A 19,594-nucleotide genomic window follows, 5' to 3' on the forward strand; every position below is an offset into this window, starting at 1 on the left:
CGAGCTTAAAGCCCCTGATGGCTCTGGGCGCTGACTCTCACCAGTGGCTATGGATGAAGTCACAGGCGATTTTCAGCCAGTGCCTGAAAAGATATCTTTCTTATTTGATAGTCTTAAATGTATCAGATCTGAGTTATAATTTATTTTCTTTTCTTTTTAAATTACAGCTATGATACATGGATCCACAATAGTGATGTAGATGCTGAAATCGAGGATCCACCAATTCCAGAAAAGCCATGGAAGGTAAATCATCCCTTTCTTGATTAAAACCTAATAGCTCTTCTTTGCAACAATATTTAAATAGATGCAGATTGATGTTTTCTCTTTCTTATCCATTTGAAAGACATTGCAACCTTGAAGATGTTCTAGGTCTAAACTATAACAGTTTGGAGAGACTTCAGTACTGAGTTACTCTGATTTTGAGATAGTTCAGGGAAAAAATATTAAAAGGGAGTGGTGGAGGTAGATGTAACTGATGTTAGTAAGACTGAATAAAGTTATTTTTTATGTTTTTCATTATAATGGTACTTTGCAAAAGCATTTTTTGTGGATTGTAACTAGCACCTAACATTGAGGAAGAATGGGAATCCTAGAACACTTAGTTGTGCTTATGTGAAACCTATATATAGACTAGGAATCACTGGTTTAAACAAAGCAAGGGAACACTACATGGTTTGAGCAAATTTTTAGAGGCTATAAATCGCACAGGAGATTATAATTCTTTGTCCTTTGGTGCAACTGGTGGATTGGAACTGCCTGTCTTTAGGTTGTGAGCCCTAGAGCTCACTATTTAAGTATAAAACCCATTCAAGTTTTACTAGTTGTCTTGGCAAGATATTTTATGGTCATTTCCCCCATCTTTCCTACCCTCACACATAGCTTTATTTACTTGCTTACTTATTTTCAATAAAACTTTATTTTCATTAACATTTACAGAGAAGTTAGATTTTCGTTCATTCATTGTTGTACCACTCATAGCGGTTTTTTAATTGAGATTTTAACATAAGTTTATAGAGAACTTGGATTTCCATTCATTCATTGTCCCACATTTTCCTTTCCTCCCTGTCCTCCCCTCCCAGTTCGCTTTTCTCTTTGGAAAAGAAGTTTTTTTTATTGTTCTACAGTTGTGTGTGCCATCATTCCCCCCCCTCCCCCCCAGTTCACTTTACTATGCAGCTCCTATTCTGGACTCTGGTCGTGCCAATAATAACTATTCATATATTCCTTTTATACAGTTCTCTCCCTTGTGTTTCATTATTTATCTCCTTTTTTTTAAAGTTTTCCCCCAACCCTCATGTCAGTACTGTTTTATAACAGTGTCATTATGCAGTATTGGTCCTTCTGTGACTGAGGTACTTCACTCAGCATAATATTCTCCAGAGTCACCCATTTTGTATAATATTTCATGAGTTCATTGTTTTTTTTATTATTATTATTAATGTTAATGAAAGTTTACAGAGACTTACGGTTTCCAGTCATTCGTTGTTGCACTTTTCTCCCTGCCCCCTACTTCACTCTTCTCTTTGAAAAGTAAAAGAAAAATTCTTTCTTTGTTTTACAGTCCCTACCCCCAGGTGCACTCCACTATGCAGCCTGCGTTCTGGACTCCTGTCATGACAATAATACCTAATCACATATACCTTTTTAAACACTTCTCCCTCATCTGTTTCAATGTAGTATACATTATTTATCCCCTCTCTCACAGTCTCCCCCCAACCCCGATGTCAGTCCTGTTTTACAACACTGGCATTATGCACTATTTGTCCTTTTGTGACTGAGATACTTCACTCAGCATAATGTCCTGCAGGGTCACCCATTTTGAATAATACTGCATGAGTTCCTTGTTTTTCAGTGCAGCGTAGTAGTCCATTGTGTGAACATACCACAGTTTCTCTATCCATTCGTTTGTTGATGGGTATTTAGGTTGTTTCCAACTTCTTGCTGTTGTGAATAAAGCCACAATAAACATGGGTGTGCATATATCTGCTTGGGTGGCAGTATGGTCTCTTTTAGGTATATTCCCAGTAGTGGAATTGCTGGGTCAAATGGTATTTCTATTTGCAACTTTTTGAGAAAGCGCCATACTGCCTTCCACAGTGGTTGCACCATTTTACACTCCCATCAACAGTGAATAAGGGTTCCAGTCTTTCCACAACCTCGCCAGCATTTATTGCTTGCTGTTCTGTTGAATTTTGCTATTCTGACTGGGATGAGATGATATCTCATAATTGTTTTGATTTGCATCTCTCTTAGAGCTAGGGATTTTGAACATTTCTTCATGTGTGTGTTTGCCATCTGAATGTCTTCTGTGATGATGTGTCTATTCATATCCTGTGCCCATGTTTCAGTTGGATTATTTTATCTTCTTGTGGTACTCGAGTATTTTATAAATTCTAGATATATGTCCCTTGTCAGACATGTCATTACCCAATATTTTTTCTCATCTGTGGCTTCCCTTTTTACCCTGTTGGAGAAGGCTTTGGATGTACAATGAGTTCATTGTTTTTAATGCTGCATAATATTCTACTGTATGAATATACCACAGCTTCTCTAGCTTCTATTGTGAACAAAGCCTCAATAAACATGGGTGTGCTTTTATCTGCTTGGATGGCAGTTCTGGTTTCTTTAGGGTATATTCCCAGTAGTGGAATTGCTAGGTCAAATGTTTTTTTCTATTTCCAACTTTTTGAGAAAGCACCATTCTGCCTTCGGTAGTGGTTGCACCATTTTACATTCCCATCAACAGAGAATAAGGGTTCCAGTTTCTCCCCAACCGCACCAGTATTTGTTGTTTGCTCCTCTGTTGGATTTTGCTATTCTTACTGAGGTGAGATGACATCTCATAGTTCTTTTGACACATAGCGGGGTTTTTTTGGACTGAACAAGCCTTTAATCAGTTGATGTCACTACAATAGGGGACACATAGCATTTTTAATCTCTTTGTTATGGACCATTTCTTCAACCTTTCTGAGTCTTCTGTGACATTGGCATTTTTTAAATATGTCGCAATTAGAGTATCTCTGAATTTGAATTTTTGTGGAAATTTTAATTAGACCTTTTATTATTTTCTAGAATAGTGCATTTATGTTTCGCAGTGAAAAAAATGGTAATTGGGTTACATTATAAGTACTGGTAAAATACCATGAATAATTAAAAAATTGATCTAGTATAAAAGGTAGTCAGGAGTTCCTAGCACTCTTGACTGGGGTAGGAATGGGAGGAATTACTCTTAACAGTGAAGCAGTTCTTCTATTCATCTTGTCCATGAGTTTCCAGAAGAAAACTGTATTATAAATCTTGTTTTCTTTTAAATATTTTGATTTTTGAAAACCTTGAATAATTTTACCATGTAGTTGTTAATATTTTGGTATTTTTTTTTTTTTTTAGGTTCATGCAAAGTGGATTTTGGACACTGACGTTTTCAATGAATGGATGAATGAAGAGGATTATGAGGTGGATGAGAACAGGAAGCCTGTGAGTTTTCGGCAGCGAATCTCGACAAGGAATGAAGAGGTATGTGGGTTCACCCTATTTATATCAGTAGTTTTATATTTTCTTGGCCTATAGTTTATTGTTACTGATAAATGTCAAAGTGCACTGGCTATTGAGTATATGTAAAAGGCACTAAATTCGTATAACTCTTAAAACAATATAAAAAAATCTCCCAGACTTTTTAAGAATATGGTGTTTTAACAGTTTGAATATTTTAATAGTTGAATTTGTTACATTAGAAAAAGGCCTCTGTGGCTCAAGACCTTTTTGTTTGGGACATTTAGCATTTTTGCTCATTGTTTTTTGTGTTTTAGGCTTTGGTGTTTTCTTTTTTAAGTCTTTTGAGACAATTTTTGTGTTTTTGAACTGCTCAATTTTGAACGTAAAGATTTTTTCATGCCTATTTTTATTTCTGTTCTTTTCCTACTCAAACTGTTTTTCTATATATTCCTATCTCTCTCATTGTGTTATGGAATTTGACTCTTCTCAGTTTTCTTTTTTTGCTTAAACCTTCTTTGACAGACATTTATTTTCTTTTTCTTTTCTTGCTGTATGCTGTCGAATCAGATCCAACTGGCAAAGGAGGAGATTTCCCCTCCTTCAGCAGAGCATCTGGTGGATTAAAACTGTGCACCTTTGAGATTCCAGTGTGATTTCTTGACACTAGGCCACCAGAGCTCCCTTTATTTTCCTTTACTACATTTCAAAGCAAGTTTTTTGTGACATCATTGTTATATACTGTCAAGTCAACTATGAACCGTAGTGACCCTGTATAAAAAATGGATATTAACTTTGCCCTATCCCTCCCAGTATCACTATCTCTGATGTACATGAATCTGTTGTTGTGGTCACTCTGTACATCCATCTTATTAAAAGATCTTCTTTTCTTTTACTGATCCTTCACCTTTCCAAGCATGATATTCTTTTCCATGGATTTACCTCTTAGCACTATTCTAATCTCCAAATTGTTACGCTGGCTCTTTATAGCAGGATTTACTGCTTTCTTATTAGGATTGTTCATGTTGTAGGTTGACTATGAATCATAATGACCCTTTGAACAATACATCTGAACACATGATCTTACCAATAGATCTTACTCCATGCTCATGATTTCTGGTATGCTTGAGCCCATTGTTAAAGTAACTGTGTCAGTCCATCTTATTGGAATCTTCCTCGCTTTCTCTGACACTCCACCTTTTCCAGCACAATATTCTTTTCCTAGGATTGGCCTCTCCTAATAACATGGCCCAAGTGTATGAAGTGAAGGTTCACCATCATATTCCTTTAAGGTAGCTCCTGGTTGCACTTCCTCCAGGACAGATTTGGTTTGTTTGAAGTCCATGGGATAGTCCATACTCTTCAAAGGCATCAGTTCTTCTTTCAGATGCTTAGGAAGTAATTGAAATGGCTTAGAACAGGTTCACCTTACTTTTTAAACTTAGGCATTACTCTGCAGCATGTTGGCGGGAAGCCTTGACTGCAGATTTTTCTCAGTACAACACTTTTTTATTTTTGCTTGTTGCTGTTGTGGGTGTGGATTGTGGATCCATGTAAATAATATTGCTAACTAAACTCATTCTTTTCTCTGTCGGCCATGATGTTGCCTGTTGGCCCAGTGTTGAGGATTTTTGTTATCTCAGCACTGTTTACATAAATTCACTGTGAACCAGGCTGAGGAAATCCTTCACTTGTTCAGATTTTTGCTTATTTATAGATTATAATGGTCAGCCTCATAGTTTGTGTACACTCTGATCTCTCTTGAAAACATCCTTATTTCTTTTAGTGCTGTTTTGTCTTTATAGTTTTGTGGGTGTTTTTGTTTTAAAACTACATGTATTTGCAAATAGAAATAATTGTCTTAAGTGAGAAGTTGTAATCTTAAAATTAAAATAATTTGTTATTAGAACATCTTTTATAATACTTTGTTAGCATTCTTTTTTTTTCCTTGTAAAATGCAATTAATTTTTATAAGGATCCAGTTTTTAAAGATAATTCAGCTCAGAGTTGTATTTTATCTGTTTAGTGGATGGTATTTCATGTTTCCCCAGAATACTTTTTCATCTGGGAAGATGGAATGTGAACAAGGAAAGTTTTGTGCAGTATTTGGCTTGTCTGTCTGGTAGCATATGGTGCAGTAAGAATAACTTCCATTCATTATGTATCACCTCACTTTTGTTCTGAATCTTTTGATTGCCGGTAGTACCTAATGCTTGATGTGCATTTTCATTTGCTCTGAGCTAGTTTGGATGTTTTGCTGTTTGAGAATAACCTCACCTTTGGACAGACCTTGTAGAACCTAAGGAGTGTGCAAAGCTGTTGATATTTATTTCTGTTTACTTAATCTTAGCCAGTCCGAAGTCCAGAGAGAAGAGATAGAAAAGCAGCGGCTAATGCTCGGAAGCGGAAACATTCACCTTCACCTCCCCCTCCTACACCCACAGAATCCCGGAAGAAGAGTGGGAAGAAAGGGTAAGAATGTGTAGTATGATCAAAAAGCCAAAGGAGGAACTTCAAAGCACTTGTCCAGTTTGTGTGTTTAGAAGTTTTGCTTCATTTAAGTTGGGTTTAACTCACATTGGGAAATATTTGCTTTGATGCCTTGTCGTGTAATTATTTGATTTCCTTTTGGGCACTTTATATTGTAATTTTTCCAGAAGCAACACCCCCCCCCCCCCCACTTCTATTTCTTTTCTATGGTGGATAAGGAACCATTCAGCATACACTGTGTCTACTTTTCTTGGTTTTACTACCTGTAATCATTTATGATTAAAAAAACACTCAAGAAGGAACCTACAACTATTTGATAGTCTACAAAGTGGATAATGTCCAGGGTGATCGACTAGCACTTACTCCTCATGTCTCTGTGGAGAGCACAGCTTCTAACAAAGCTAAAAAGCTGTGTTTTACTGAGAACCAAATAAGACTTAAATGCACTTACAGAGTGTTTCTCCTGAAGTAGATGTTTAATAGTGACTTCGCTTAACTATATATTGAAGAATCTTATTTTAAAATGTAATTTCACGTATTTTAGAACTAGTGAGGAAAAAGTGTCTTCTTCCAAAATTTTTTTTTATTATGAGCCCATTGGTATTAAGAAGATCCTATTTTGTGAATTTAGAAGAAATTACTACAAAAACGTAAAAATTATACCTAAAAATTTTTTTCTTTAGATTCGAGCAGTAGAACTTCCTGATCAGAATCTAGCTATTGATGTTAAGAGACTCTAGAGCTGTTGAAGATCCTTGTGATAAAAGCCAGTACAGATTTTCTAAATGTCTGTTAGCCTTGAAGAAGATACATTGCTATTCTGTGTAGGAGCTGAGATGGGGCACCAGGACACTACTATCCATTGAACCAGTGTGATGTTTGAGAGACCTACAGCAAAATCCACTGAATTAAGTTTCTCAAAATAAATGGTTACATGGAGTGAGAGCTTTGTAACGATCAGGCTTTCGCCCATTTAATATGTTCTTTGGACTTTGGTGTTTATATACTATGCTGAAACTTGTTTTGTGACATTTACTGTGTTCATCTTCCCTGTATATTTTCTTTTTTAAAAAATTATTTTATCTCTTCTGCCTCTTTTAAAAATAGTCTTGGCATTTTTATTTAAAAAAACCCAAAACGCCAGTGTTTTTATTTATATATTTTATTCTGGTCTGTACCAGTATATTGTCAGTGGTAGAAGAGAACTTGCAGCATTATCTGCAGTTTTGTGACCTCAAGACTGTCCAAACACAAGATTTTAGTATCCATTCTTGTTTAGACTATTACTCATTCCATTCCAAAGTACATACATTTTATGATTTACCCCATTATGGTTTTATGCCTGTTCCTGTCATATTACCTAATTCTTAGTGACTTGTTTCTCAGTCTTCCAAGTGCAGCTTAAATTTTACATCTTACTCTACCAACTCTTTACAACTTATTACTCTCTCAGCTATATTCCTTGGCACCTTTTACTCATCTTCCACTATTGGTACTCTTTATGTCAAGTATTTAAATGTTTTCTGCTCTTTTATCTCTTGTAAGTCATAGTAGAGTCAATCTTTTTTGAAGTCTTTCTGTCAAATAGTAGTTTCAAAAAGAAATATTAGTTGGATTGATACTTGAAAGGTAAGACGTTGTACTACCAAACCAAAGATAGGCAGTTTGAATCCAGCAGGTTCTCCATGGGAGAAAGATGCACAGGCTCATCCCATTCCATTTCTTGCCTCTGAAAACCCATTGGAGGATCAGCTGTGAGTTGGTTCTGATGAAGGATATAAAGATAGGAATAACTGAAGATAGAAAATAACACTGTTAATAGATGTTGAGAAAAGTTTCTGTTACCATTTTGTTAACTGTCGTTTTAGAGTTGAGGGAAGGTCCACTTCATTGCCTTAGGACTTGTGCTTTCATTAGGGAGCTGTGGTACTGTGTTCTTTAGGGGAGCTGTACGTTGGCTGTTAGAATCTACCAGCAGCTCTGCAAGAACAAGATGGCCAATCTTATGTGTCATTTACAGACTCAGAGACCCAGTGAAATGGTCAGTTATGAGTAAGAACACAGCAGTGCCACAGAGTTATGCTTTTGTTCCAATAATTTATTGCCACTTTTAGAGTAATATGTGCTGTTTGAGTAATTGAATTTCTGTATCTGTTCTGTAATGACCGTTTTGACATAATTTGAAGACTCTGCCAAATTGGTTCCTATTTTTCTGATTTAATTTACAGAATGTGTTAGATTTACTTTATTCCTGTTTGTCTTTTAAAATAATTTTGAATATAGAATTCTTACTGTAATGAAGGCCCAACATGAGAAGTTGTTGAAAACATCTATCAAGTAGCCATTCCAGTACTGTTGAATAGATTTTTTGACTCATACACATGGTGTGACTCTTAAATATTACAGAAGCACTTTCTTGTATTTTACAAGGAAGTAATTTTCCTGTTTTAATCAGTAACTGTTATTTATTGACTCAGTGACTGGGGTTGGGGGGTAGGTGTGTCAGAGACAATAAAATTGGCTCACGATAGAGCAGGGTTCAGAACTGTTGTACATAGTAATTGGATTAGAGTTGCAGGCAATTCGACGGCATATAACAACATTATGAGCCATCAAACTTATGATAATAAATTTGTAATACATATTGATTGTTGTACAGCATCATTACTGTAATTGGTGTCACTAAATTGTGTATATGAAAAACGTTAAATTAGCAACTGTTGTGTTACATGATAATTAAAAAGGAGGTATTCCCTTAATAAATCTTACTATTTTATTTCTGTGTACTGTAGCCAAGCTAGTCTTTATGGGAAACGCAGAAACCAGAAAGAGGAAGAAGAACAAGAAGACCTTACCAAGGACATGGAAGACCCAACACCCGTACCCAACATAGAAGAAGTTGTACTTCCAAAAAATGGTTTGTATCCTTCTTACAACACAAACCATATGTTTAGACATGATTTAATAATTCCATCAATGCCATGGAAGGTTGCAGCTTTATGTTTTGGGTCCACAGTTCGAATACATATTTCCCGTCTTGACATTTATTTAATTTTCAAGAAATTCTCCTATTTTTAGTTTTTTTATTTATTGTTTTGTTTATTTGGACAATATTTTTTTAATCTTGATGCGACTACTTTAGGTGTGAAAAAAGGAGAGTACATTGCATAGTTAGACCTATTAAATCCCTGTTGTTGAGTCAATTCAGACTCAGCATTGTGATATGGAAGAGTTTGTTCCTTTACCACCCTCCAGTTTTTCTAAGGAAAAATTTATATTTAATCTTATTGAGGATTCTTTGTAAGTGACTGTTCTTGCTATTAGGATTCTCTCCCTTTATCATTAACTTTATTTGTGTGTGTGTGTGTGTGTGTGTGTGTGTGTGTGAGAGAGAGAGTGTGAGTGAGTGAGTACCGTCAAATCAGATCTGACTGGTACAGGAGGAGATTGTCCCTCCTTCCCTGGCAGAGCATCTGGTGGATTTGAACCGTGCGCCTATGGGATTGTAGTTGCAGCTCCTTGCCACTAGGCCACCAGAGCTCCCCTTATCATTAACTTTTGATAGCCCAGGTGGGAGGTGTTATGTTAGTAAGATTTGTATTCTGTGACTCACAACATTGTGTGCGTAATCAGTTTACTTTGAAACAGTTCTTCCCTCATCTGCTGTACTGCACTGTTCATTATCTGTCCACTGTTTTCACATTCTCTTCCCAACCACTCTACCACATGTGTCCTGTTTTGTAACAGCAGTGTTAGAAGTGTCCTTTAGTGACTGAGATATTTCACTCACTGTATACTTGTTTTTCAGTGTTTCATAATATTCCACTGTGTGAAAGTACCATCGTTTTCTTAGCTATTCGTTTGTTGATGAGTACCTGCGTTGCATCCCTTTTCTGTTGTGACTAATGCAGCAATAAATATGCATGTGCATATGTCTGTTTTGAGTCGTGGCTCTGGTTTCTTTAGGGTATATTCCCAATAGTGGAATTGCTGAGTCAAATGGTATTTCTGTTTTGAACCTTTTGGAGAAAGTGCCACATTGTTTTCAGTAGTGGCTGTACCATTTTACATTCCCGCTAATAGGGAATAAGAGTTCCAGTCTCTCCACAACATTGCCAATATTTGTTATTTGCTGCCCTTTTTAACGTTGCTATTGTTTCTAGGATGAGATGATATTTCAGATGTTTTGCTTTTGAGTTTTGATTTGTTTTTTTAAACCCTCAGGTTATATTTTGAACTCACTGAAGATGTATGAAAGAGATCAGTTCTGAACTCTTATAGCAATGAATCACAGAAATGTTTTCTCATGCGTAAAATAAATGTTTATCAAGCATAGTATGCTTGGAGAGGGCAAGTGGGTTAAATGTTCCTTTCACCTTTTATTCCATATACTTCTCCATTTCCTTTTGCTATAAAATGTTGAAGCTTGTTTAATTAATTACATAGTTTGTCTTTTAACTACTAATATTTCAAAATTGAGCTTGTGATACTGGGGCACAGTAAATAAATTACTTTGGAGTTGCACTGAGATGCATGTACTTTTTGATCACGTGCTTTTTTCCCTCCTTAACAGTAAACCCAAAGAAAGACAGTGAAAATACACCTGTGAAAGGAGGAACTGTCGCAGATCTAGGTAAAAGAAAGATAATAGAAATCCATAACTTGTTTTGCATTGTTTTTTCCCTTTAAATCTTATTATCTCTTCTGTTAGTTCTTTCTATACTCAGACATGTTATTTTAAGTCCTGTGATTACTAAAATAGAATATTGACTATGCCTACTTTTAGCATCTTAACAGTTTGGTTTGCCATCATCTTGGAAACATTGATTTCCTCTGATGCATTCACTGTTTCTGTAGCAAGTGTTCTGCTCATCCTTGGCTGTATTATTTTTCCTATAAATTAGCAAAGATGGGAACATTATGCATGGAATTAGAATATATGAATTTTAAAGCAATAGCTGTTAAATTTGATGCATATTTCATGTCTTAAGTTTAGGTAAGTTTTTCAAGCTGCAGATAATAATCTTCTGAATTTAGGAGAGAACAAAAAGTCACTCAGTTAAGAAAATAGTTTTAAATATCTTTTTCTGAGAGTTAGACATAATTATCTAAATAACTTTTCTTTCAGTTATTAAAATCAAATAGAACCTAGGTTGGGGTTTTTCCCTTAAGATTTTAATGAAAGTTTATAAAGGACTTGGATTTCCATTCATTCATTGTTGCACATCCCCCCCCCCCAAGTTAGCTTTTTTTGGAGGGGTGAGGGAAAAAAGCTTTTTCATTGTTAAACAGTCCCCAACACCCCCCCTTCCCCAAGGACCTAGTATTTTTAGGATATTAAAAAGAAATGTTTTCTTTCTTTAAAGGATTTTGGCCCAGAAGATAATTTGGAGATCACTTTATGTAAAAGAGGACCTTCATATCTCTATGTCATATTTAACTAAATTCTATATTTTTAATAAATCATATTGATATTTGATGGGGAATAGGAGTGGGTTTTTTTAGACAAGTTTTCTACTTTCATTTACTGTAAGCATAGTCAGTATTCCTTGCCTTACATCATGGCATTGAAATCAGTAGAGAATTCTGTTTTAAATCATGTTCAGAGTAGAAGCAGTAATTGTTTTAATGTCACTCATTTTATATGAATGAGTTTTAAGATCTACTCAAAATAATGAAGGAGGTGTCAAAACATTATTTGGATCTTGTTTTTAAACTTTTTTAGGAAATACAGGTCTTGAACAAATTAACACTTTATGTTTTTATTTCATTTATGTTGTCTAACTTATTTACCAAATCAAGACCATGAAAGCAAAAACCAAATTTTAAATGGTCTTATTTTCTAATGTTGAAAATTAGGTATAGAGTGGTAGATTGTTTAGACTCTGTCTTAGGGTTTTCCAGAGAAACAGAACCAATGAAAGTGTGTGTGTGTGTGTATATACTTAACACATACATGTACACATACACATTTGAGTTTGTGTGTATATATGCATGTGTAAGGAGATGCATTGAAATGGGAAAATCTGCAGTTAGGAATCTTTCCAAATTATTGAGGAGTAGTGATGTCTAAGGTGCGTCTGATTCAGGCCATAGTCATTCCGATAACTAGCTATGCATCTGAGAACTGGGCAGTGATTAAGAATGACAGAAAAAGAATTGATGTCTTTGAGACGTGGTGTTGGAGGAGAACACTGAATATTCCATGGCCTGCTAAGAGAACAGACAGCTATGTCTTGGAGAGAGTGGAGCCAGACTGCTCTTTGGAGGCAAGAATGATAACACTTGACCTCACATACTTTGGACATATTGCTAGGAGGTGCTATTCCTTGGAGAGGGACATGATGTTGGGAAGGGTGGAGGATCAGCGAAGGAGAGGAAGACCTTCAACCAGGTTGATTGACAGAGTGACTGATGCAGTTGGCTCTTGTATGTCAGGAAGCATGAGGATGGTACAGAATAGGACTAGGTTCAGATCTTTTGTACATAGGGCTGCTATGAGTCATACTCAACTCAGTGGTACCTAACAAAAAAATAACATGCACACACACATGTAAATGCAAATATGTATATAGTATAATACCAGTCTGGAAGATGGACACATTCTAAGGAAATTGACGCTTTAACTGATTGTTTAAGGGCATAATAGGTAACATTATATAAGATGATTGATTACACTGAATTTAATTGCATTATGATATGAAACTAGTCTTTTGTTTGCCACTGTGAACTAAACCTAATCACGTTGACATATGGAATTAACCTTCACAGACTTCTCGTCTGTGCTGCAACAGTTTGTTAAAGAAAACAACCATTTCTTTTTGCTAGGTAAATTGCCTGAAAAGTAGATTGATCTGTATCAGTAAGGGAGTAGACAATTGTTATTTTAAAAATCAAGTAACATTTAGAGGATAATTACAGTGAACTTTGTCAAAGTCAAAAAGAAAGAATCAAATCGAGGCTAAGTTTAGGAGTCCTGGGTTTGTGCACTATTACCTGAACATGACAGTGATCCTCCAATAGTGATTAAATTCACAGTTTGTAGTCTTAATTGCTTGGTATTGTAATTACAAAAATCTGAAAATAATGTATTTTTCATTGAGAGCGTCATCAATAAGTTGCACTATCACTATCCAGTGCATAAACTGTGGTTTACCAAAACCTGAACAAGAAATAATTTTTGGCATCTTTGAACAGTGTCCTCCCGAATGATTTACTGCCTCTGAAAACTTTTTGGAGGGCCAGCTGGGGGTCGGTTCTGACTCTAAGGTACACAAGAAGTAGTCACTTTTTAGGGGTTAATAATCCATATGCAGACACAGAAGCAGCACTGGTTATCCACTTCTGCAATAGCAGACCTTCAAAAACCCTCTGAATGCCAGAACAGCACTGATTTGGATGTAGTGCCAGAAGATGAGTCCCCCAGGTTAGAGAGCCCTCAAAATGTAACTGCAGAAAAGCTGCCTCCTCACAGCAGGTCCACCTTGGTGAAGTGGATGAAGTAAAGCTTTTCACTCAATGAGGGATCCTTCATTTGTTGATGTGGCAAGACTCAAAACAGCAGCAAACATCCATTAATAATTTGACATGCCATTAATAATTTAACATGCAATGTCTGAAGAATGCAGCAAAGTAAGTTGTCGTAGGTGCTCTTGACTTGCTCATCAAATCATGGTGATCCTGTGCAAATGTGCACCTAGTCCTGGCTTGCATCCTACTCAAAAACTCTTACATGCTTTTACAGTCAATGTGTCAATATTTTTAAGAGTCTTCCTCTGACGCTCCAACTTTCCCAGTGTGATATCTTTTTTCTCCAAGAAAATTGGACCTTATCAAAAAGGAAATGGAACGCATAAAGTTCTGTGTCCTCGATATTACTGACCACCTGAATCACACATACAATCTATGTTGAGGATGCATAATTAAAGATGGTATCACATTCATCATTAAATCATTTCAAGATTTATCCTGACGTCCATTGCTATGAATTATACGATACTATCCATATGCATACAAGGACAGGATGTTACTATAACTATTGAAATACACATTAACCATGAAAGAAATAGATAAATGAGAATTTCTACCAACATGTATAGTCTTAAGTTGATCACACATTTATTAAAATGAGTGGATAATTGGTGACTAAAATGCAGAAGTTGTAAACAAAGAACGGTTAGTTGGAAAATACAGCCTTGAGTACAGAAATGAGCCTAGAAATTGCAAAAGATGATGTTATTGTATTATCAGTGATGTATTTTATGCCAGATAACCTTTTTTATAAAATATAAAGGTGGACTGTTCACATGAACGTCACTTGCTTGGGAACCTAACTTATCTGGGAATCAGATTAACTAAATTCTGCAGCTAATGAAAAGGTTTTCAGTCTGAACCCCCCACCTGTTCCCTCGGAGAACAGGAGGCAGAGTGCTCCCGTGACTGTGTTTTCTCCCAGTACTTCCTCCAGCTCATGGTTTAATTTTTTGTTTTATTTCCGCAATTGGAAGCTTTTTTTTTTTTAAATTCAAGTTTTTATTGAGTCCAATTTCTTCTCTGTTATATTTGGGTTTTGTACTAAAAACCAAGCTGGTCACAATCCCATGGTCACAGGGACTTCTGTTGTGGTGTTTTTTTTTTTTCAGAAAGATTTCTAGAATTAGGTTTTCTGTGCTTTCAGTTAATTTCTATGTTTGCCAGTGTTTGAAGTCTTATCACTGTTGGGTTAAATTTTTTTGAACATAAGGAAACTGACAATAAATTCCTGATACTCTGGTCCAGTCTGCTTATTTAGTAATTTTTTAATAGCAGGCTTTCAAGGATATATGTTGAATAAATAAGTAGATAGGATCATCTCCATGTTGTTTTTAACTTTAGAGTTTTCATTACCAAGAATTATTGTAATTATAAGTAAATAGTACATCATAGGCACTTAATTATTGGCACTCTGGTGTCATAGTTCCTGTGTAGTTCTGCATAAGCAAAGGCTATACCTCTCTGGATATGTGACTCCATTAACTTTATAGGGGAAAGATGTGAGTCTCCACGTGTGCTTTGCAGCTTTGAAAACCCATTTAAAAACTACTAGGTGGTTTTTATTTGATGGCAATGAGAACTAAGAAGAATGTAATTGTGCTATAACTTCTTAACCCTTTTTGCTTTTCTTTTATATTACTCTGATGTACCTTTTTACATTTCATGGAGTAAATTGCCTTCCTAGTTTATACTGCATTTGAGTTTGCTCTTTTTGAAATACTGTCAATTAGGAGTAGAGGAATCTCCTCAAGAAATGAGTAACAGTCTTACTGGAACTAATTACTTTTAGTCTTGAAAGTGTCGTTACTTTGATCAAACCACAGGGGAGGCAAGAGTCCTAATCAAATCTCTTACTTCCTATTAAGCAAGATTGAGAATATGATATTAGTCTAAGTTGTAATTAATTAAATTCTTTATTTTTAGAGTGTAAATTTTCTGTCTTTGCTATGTAAATATCCTAATTTATTTTTTTGTAATTTTGCTTCAGTAATGTTGTTTTCTTTTCTGTCACAGTTTCTAAGAAATCCAGACACTTATCTGTTTTAATATAAATTAAATATTTTGATTTTTTTACAGATGAGCAAGATGAAGAAACTGTTACAGCCGGAGGAAAGGTAACAGTTCTGTAGTCCTGTTGTAGTAGTAGCTCTTGGTGGCCTGTGTTTTATGTAACGGAAATAATGAATTAGAAGTGTCCTTAGGCACTTAGTATTATTTTGAGGGATTTTGTTTTCATTTCCTTTAAACACTCTTGTACATGTGCCTTACTTGGCACACCAGGCTTTATCGAGAAAGAATTCTTCTCATGTGATATTCATAGTACACTGCAATTTCCAGTTTCATTTTTCCCTTGTTGTAAGGTGCCATTGAGGTAAGCACAACTCATAGTGACCCCTGTGACAACAGATCTGAACCTTGTCCTTCCTTGTGCCATACTCATCATTTCTTTTTTTTTATTAAATTTTATTAGTTTTCATTCATTCATTTGTTGCACTGTTTTCTCCACCCTCCTCCCCAGTTCGTTCTTCTCCCCCCCCATGTCTGTTATAATTGTCCAATTGCCACAGTGCTTGTCAAAGCCAGTTCTGATTAATCTCCTTTGTCAGTGTGTCCTTTGCCATTCCCTATCACTCCTCCCTGAGAGAGACTTCACCCTGATTCATAAGGAAAAGGGGATGGCGTATTCTCTTAGCTACTTCCTACTGAAAAGGGTCGCTGTGGGTTTCAGGGTGAAGGTCTTCTCTCACTACTCTAAAGGGCCCCTTTGGCAGTAGGAAACACATAGACTATTATGGAGATTGATTTTGGAATTTAGATGCACTGTTATCAGTTGTGCTTAGCTGTACATGTTCATATCCTTGAAGATGTATCATGGAAGTGTTGCAGCCTAGAAGATACAAATTTAACTAACAAGTTAAAAGTGCATGAGTCAAAAATTGAAAAGCAATAATATTCTGAGTAGAGGTTCTAATAGTGGCACAAATCAAGTTACAGAGATAAGGTGGTTCCATTGCCATCCTCACTCTAACTTAATTCTTTTTTTTTTAATTTAAATTTGTTATTAATTTCAGTGAAAATTTACAGAGGCTTTGGATTTCCATTCATTCATTGTTGTAGATTTGTCCCCTCCCAAAGTTCCCCCCCCACCAGACATTACCCTCTTGGAAAAGTGAAAGAAAAGATTCTTTCATTATTTTACAAACCCTCCCCCAGGTCCACTCCACCATGTAGCCATCGCTCTAGACTCCTGTCATGACAGAAATACCTAATCACATATCTCTTTTAAACAGTTTTCTCTCTTCTGTTTCAGAGCAGCATACATTATTGAACCCATCTTACTCAGTCTCTCCCCAACCCCAAGGACAGTCCCATTCTACAACAGTGGCAGCATGCAATATTTGTCCCTTTGTGACTGGGACATTTCACTCAGCATAATGTTTCCAGAGTCAACCATTTTGAATAATATTGCATGAGTTCCTTGTTTTTTAATGCAGCATAGTATTCCATTGTGCGAATATACCACAGCTTCTCTAGCCATTCATTTGTTGATGGGCACTTAGGTTGTTTCCAGCTCCTTGCTATTGTGAACAAAGCTGCAATAAACATGGGTGTGCATATATCTGCTTGGGTGTCAGTTATGGTCTCTTCGGGGTATATTCCCAGTAGTGGTATTGCGGGGTCAAATGGTATCTCTATTTGCAACTTTTTGAGAAAGCGCCATACCGCTTTCCACAAGGGTTGCACCATTTTACACTCCCACCAACAGTGAATAAGGGTTCCAGTTTCTCTACAACCTCGCCAGCATTTATTGCTTGCTGTTCTGTTAAATTTTGCTATTTTGACTGGGGTGAGATGATATCTCATAGTTGTTTTAACATACTCGTCATTTCTGACATATGTAAATCTGTTGGCTACAGTCACATTTCCAAGCATGATGTCTTGCTCCAAGGAATTACCTCTCCTAATGACCAGCCCAGAGTATGTAACAGTAGCTTTGTCATCCTTGCCTCCAATGAGCACTCTGGCTATACTGTTCCCAAGACATATCTTTGATTTCTCCCCTTGCTGCACAGTGGTAGTCAGAACTGATCACAGCTTTCTGGTGTGCTGCAGCACTTTAGCAGAGCTGCCCTGATGCTCTCCTTCCTACTTCTGTTGCCATAGACTTAACTCAACCCATGTAGCCTTCACATTTTGCTTTTTTTTGATGTGGTGGGTTTTTTTTCTCCATTCTCCATGAATGCTTACAAATCAGACTGGTTTCTCATTTGCCCATTGACATTTCATTTTATAACATAAATTACCATTAATTAGTATAATTGATTAATTACATTGTCTAATCAGTCACATATTCATATTGTGTCTTGCTTTTTCTTCTACCCAGCTTACCTATTCATATTTTTATTCCTTTCTCCCTGTTTTTTTTTTCAGTCTAACAGTCAAATATTTCCTTTTTACAAATATCATATATTAAAAAGATATACCATTGTTTATAGAGTAAAAAGTATTGTGTGATAGTAAAGTAAACCAAAATAAAAAGTCAATACAATTTACCTTTTATGGTTTTTCATACCAGGAACATGAGTAGTTTCAAAGTAATGAACAAGACTATTTAAAATTTCATTTTAAAACTTTGTTGTTGTTGTTTAATGTGCCATCGAGTCACTTGTGATTCATAGCAACCCTATGTATAACAGCCCTAATCCCTGCTCTCTCTCTTGCCAATCTTATAGTCTCCAACATGCCTATCCCTATTACCCTAGTGACTGAATTAATCCATCTCATTGAGGAGCCTACTCTCCTGAAAAAAAAAAACAAAAACAAAAAAAACCACAAAACTGAAAAGATGGACATAGTTTCGTTTTTGGTAGATTCTGTTCTTTCGGGAGTAGAATTTATTCCTTTTATTTTGGTGTTTAGTTTGAGTATCGTATCAGACTTAACTAGAGGTTCTAGTTTCTGCTGTCATTTGTGAGGGTTTTTTATATAGTTAATAATTTCAAGTAAACTATTGTCTTAATTTTCTAGTCAGAACAGTAAATCCTCACCTCAAATAATATAGCTTAGAAAATTTAGTTTTAATTAAAAATATAAATTTAGTTAACTGTTAGAATCAATAGTATATAAAGTTAGCCTCATATCTTAAAAACTTGATGAGATTGGAAACATAGGGTAGAGGTTGATACAGAATTGAAAGACATCAGAATGTGAACTTTTATCTTTAATAATAATTTACTCATCATCAAAATAGCATTTAAGTAGAAATTGCTTATGTTGGATTTTCTATAAGACACTGGTCTAGATTGTTAAAACCTTGTCCTACAGTATTTCCTATGCTAAAAATGGGTAAGGATTAAAGAAAACAAAGTATATAGTCTTGATAGAGTTTATCATGTGCAATTCTGGTTCTGGGTTGAAGTGATAGAAAAAAATAAATTTAGGAGATTTGCAAAGCTTTCACAAACCAGATTAAAAAGTCAAATGTATTTTGTGTCTCTTTTGTTCTCTTTTTCTGAACTTGGACTTTTCTGTAGGAAGATGAAGATCCTGGCAAAGGAGATCAGAATCGCTCAGTTGACCCTGGTGAAGAAAATGTAACAGAGCAGACCAATCACATTATTATTCCCAGCTATGCTTCATGGTTTGATTATAACTGGTGAGTGTGCCCTTCCTATCTCTCAACACAGTACTTAAAATTAAAGGAAAAGCTCTTTGATAACTTGTTCTAACTTTTTATTCATATCCATGGATGAGTCATCACTGTTAACACTGAAGGTTCATGCTAAGTGGTTTCTATCTTTGAATGTGTCACTTAACTCAATTTAAGATTGGAAATGTGATTGTATCATTATTAACACTAAAATTTTATAATCTTTTCTATGATTAATACTGTATACATTATAATTCAGAAAATTATTGTGTATTTAATAACTAAACATGGATATGTATTATGATTTTAAATTTCTATGAAAAACTAGGCCTACTATTCGAAGTATTTAAAGAAGAGATATGAAAATAACATTACAAATCTCTTTAGATTTCAACCTTCAGATATGAAAAAGTTAACAACCAAAATTGTCTA

General features: G+C 35.5%; 1 protein-coding gene across 1 annotated transcript in view; it reads left to right on the forward strand.

Annotated features, from left to right (window-relative positions):
- SMARCC1 (SWI/SNF related, matrix associated, actin dependent regulator of chromatin, subfamily c, member 1) overlaps positions 1-19,594 on the forward strand; it is a 131,872-nt gene that overhangs the window by 37,883 nt on the left and 74,395 nt on the right. Inside the window, exons 7-13 of the mRNA XM_006892948.1 lie at positions 168-243; positions 3,388-3,513; positions 5,840-5,961; positions 8,772-8,896; positions 10,553-10,612; positions 15,589-15,626; positions 19,047-19,168. Of these exons, the coding sequence (XP_006893010.1) occupies positions 168-243; positions 3,388-3,513; positions 5,840-5,961; positions 8,772-8,896; positions 10,553-10,612; positions 15,589-15,626; positions 19,047-19,168 (669 nt within the window). The remainder of the gene's footprint in view (positions 1-167; positions 244-3,387; positions 3,514-5,839; positions 5,962-8,771; positions 8,897-10,552; positions 10,613-15,588; positions 15,627-19,046; positions 19,169-19,594) is intronic.

The sequence above is a fragment of the Elephantulus edwardii genome, unplaced genomic scaffold (assembly GCF_000299155.1).
Source record: "Elephantulus edwardii isolate Elephantulus edwardi_28Jun2011 unplaced genomic scaffold, EleEdw1.0 scaffold00121, whole genome shotgun sequence".
NCBI classification, from domain to species: domain Eukaryota; kingdom Metazoa; phylum Chordata; class Mammalia; order Macroscelidea; family Macroscelididae; genus Elephantulus; species Elephantulus edwardii.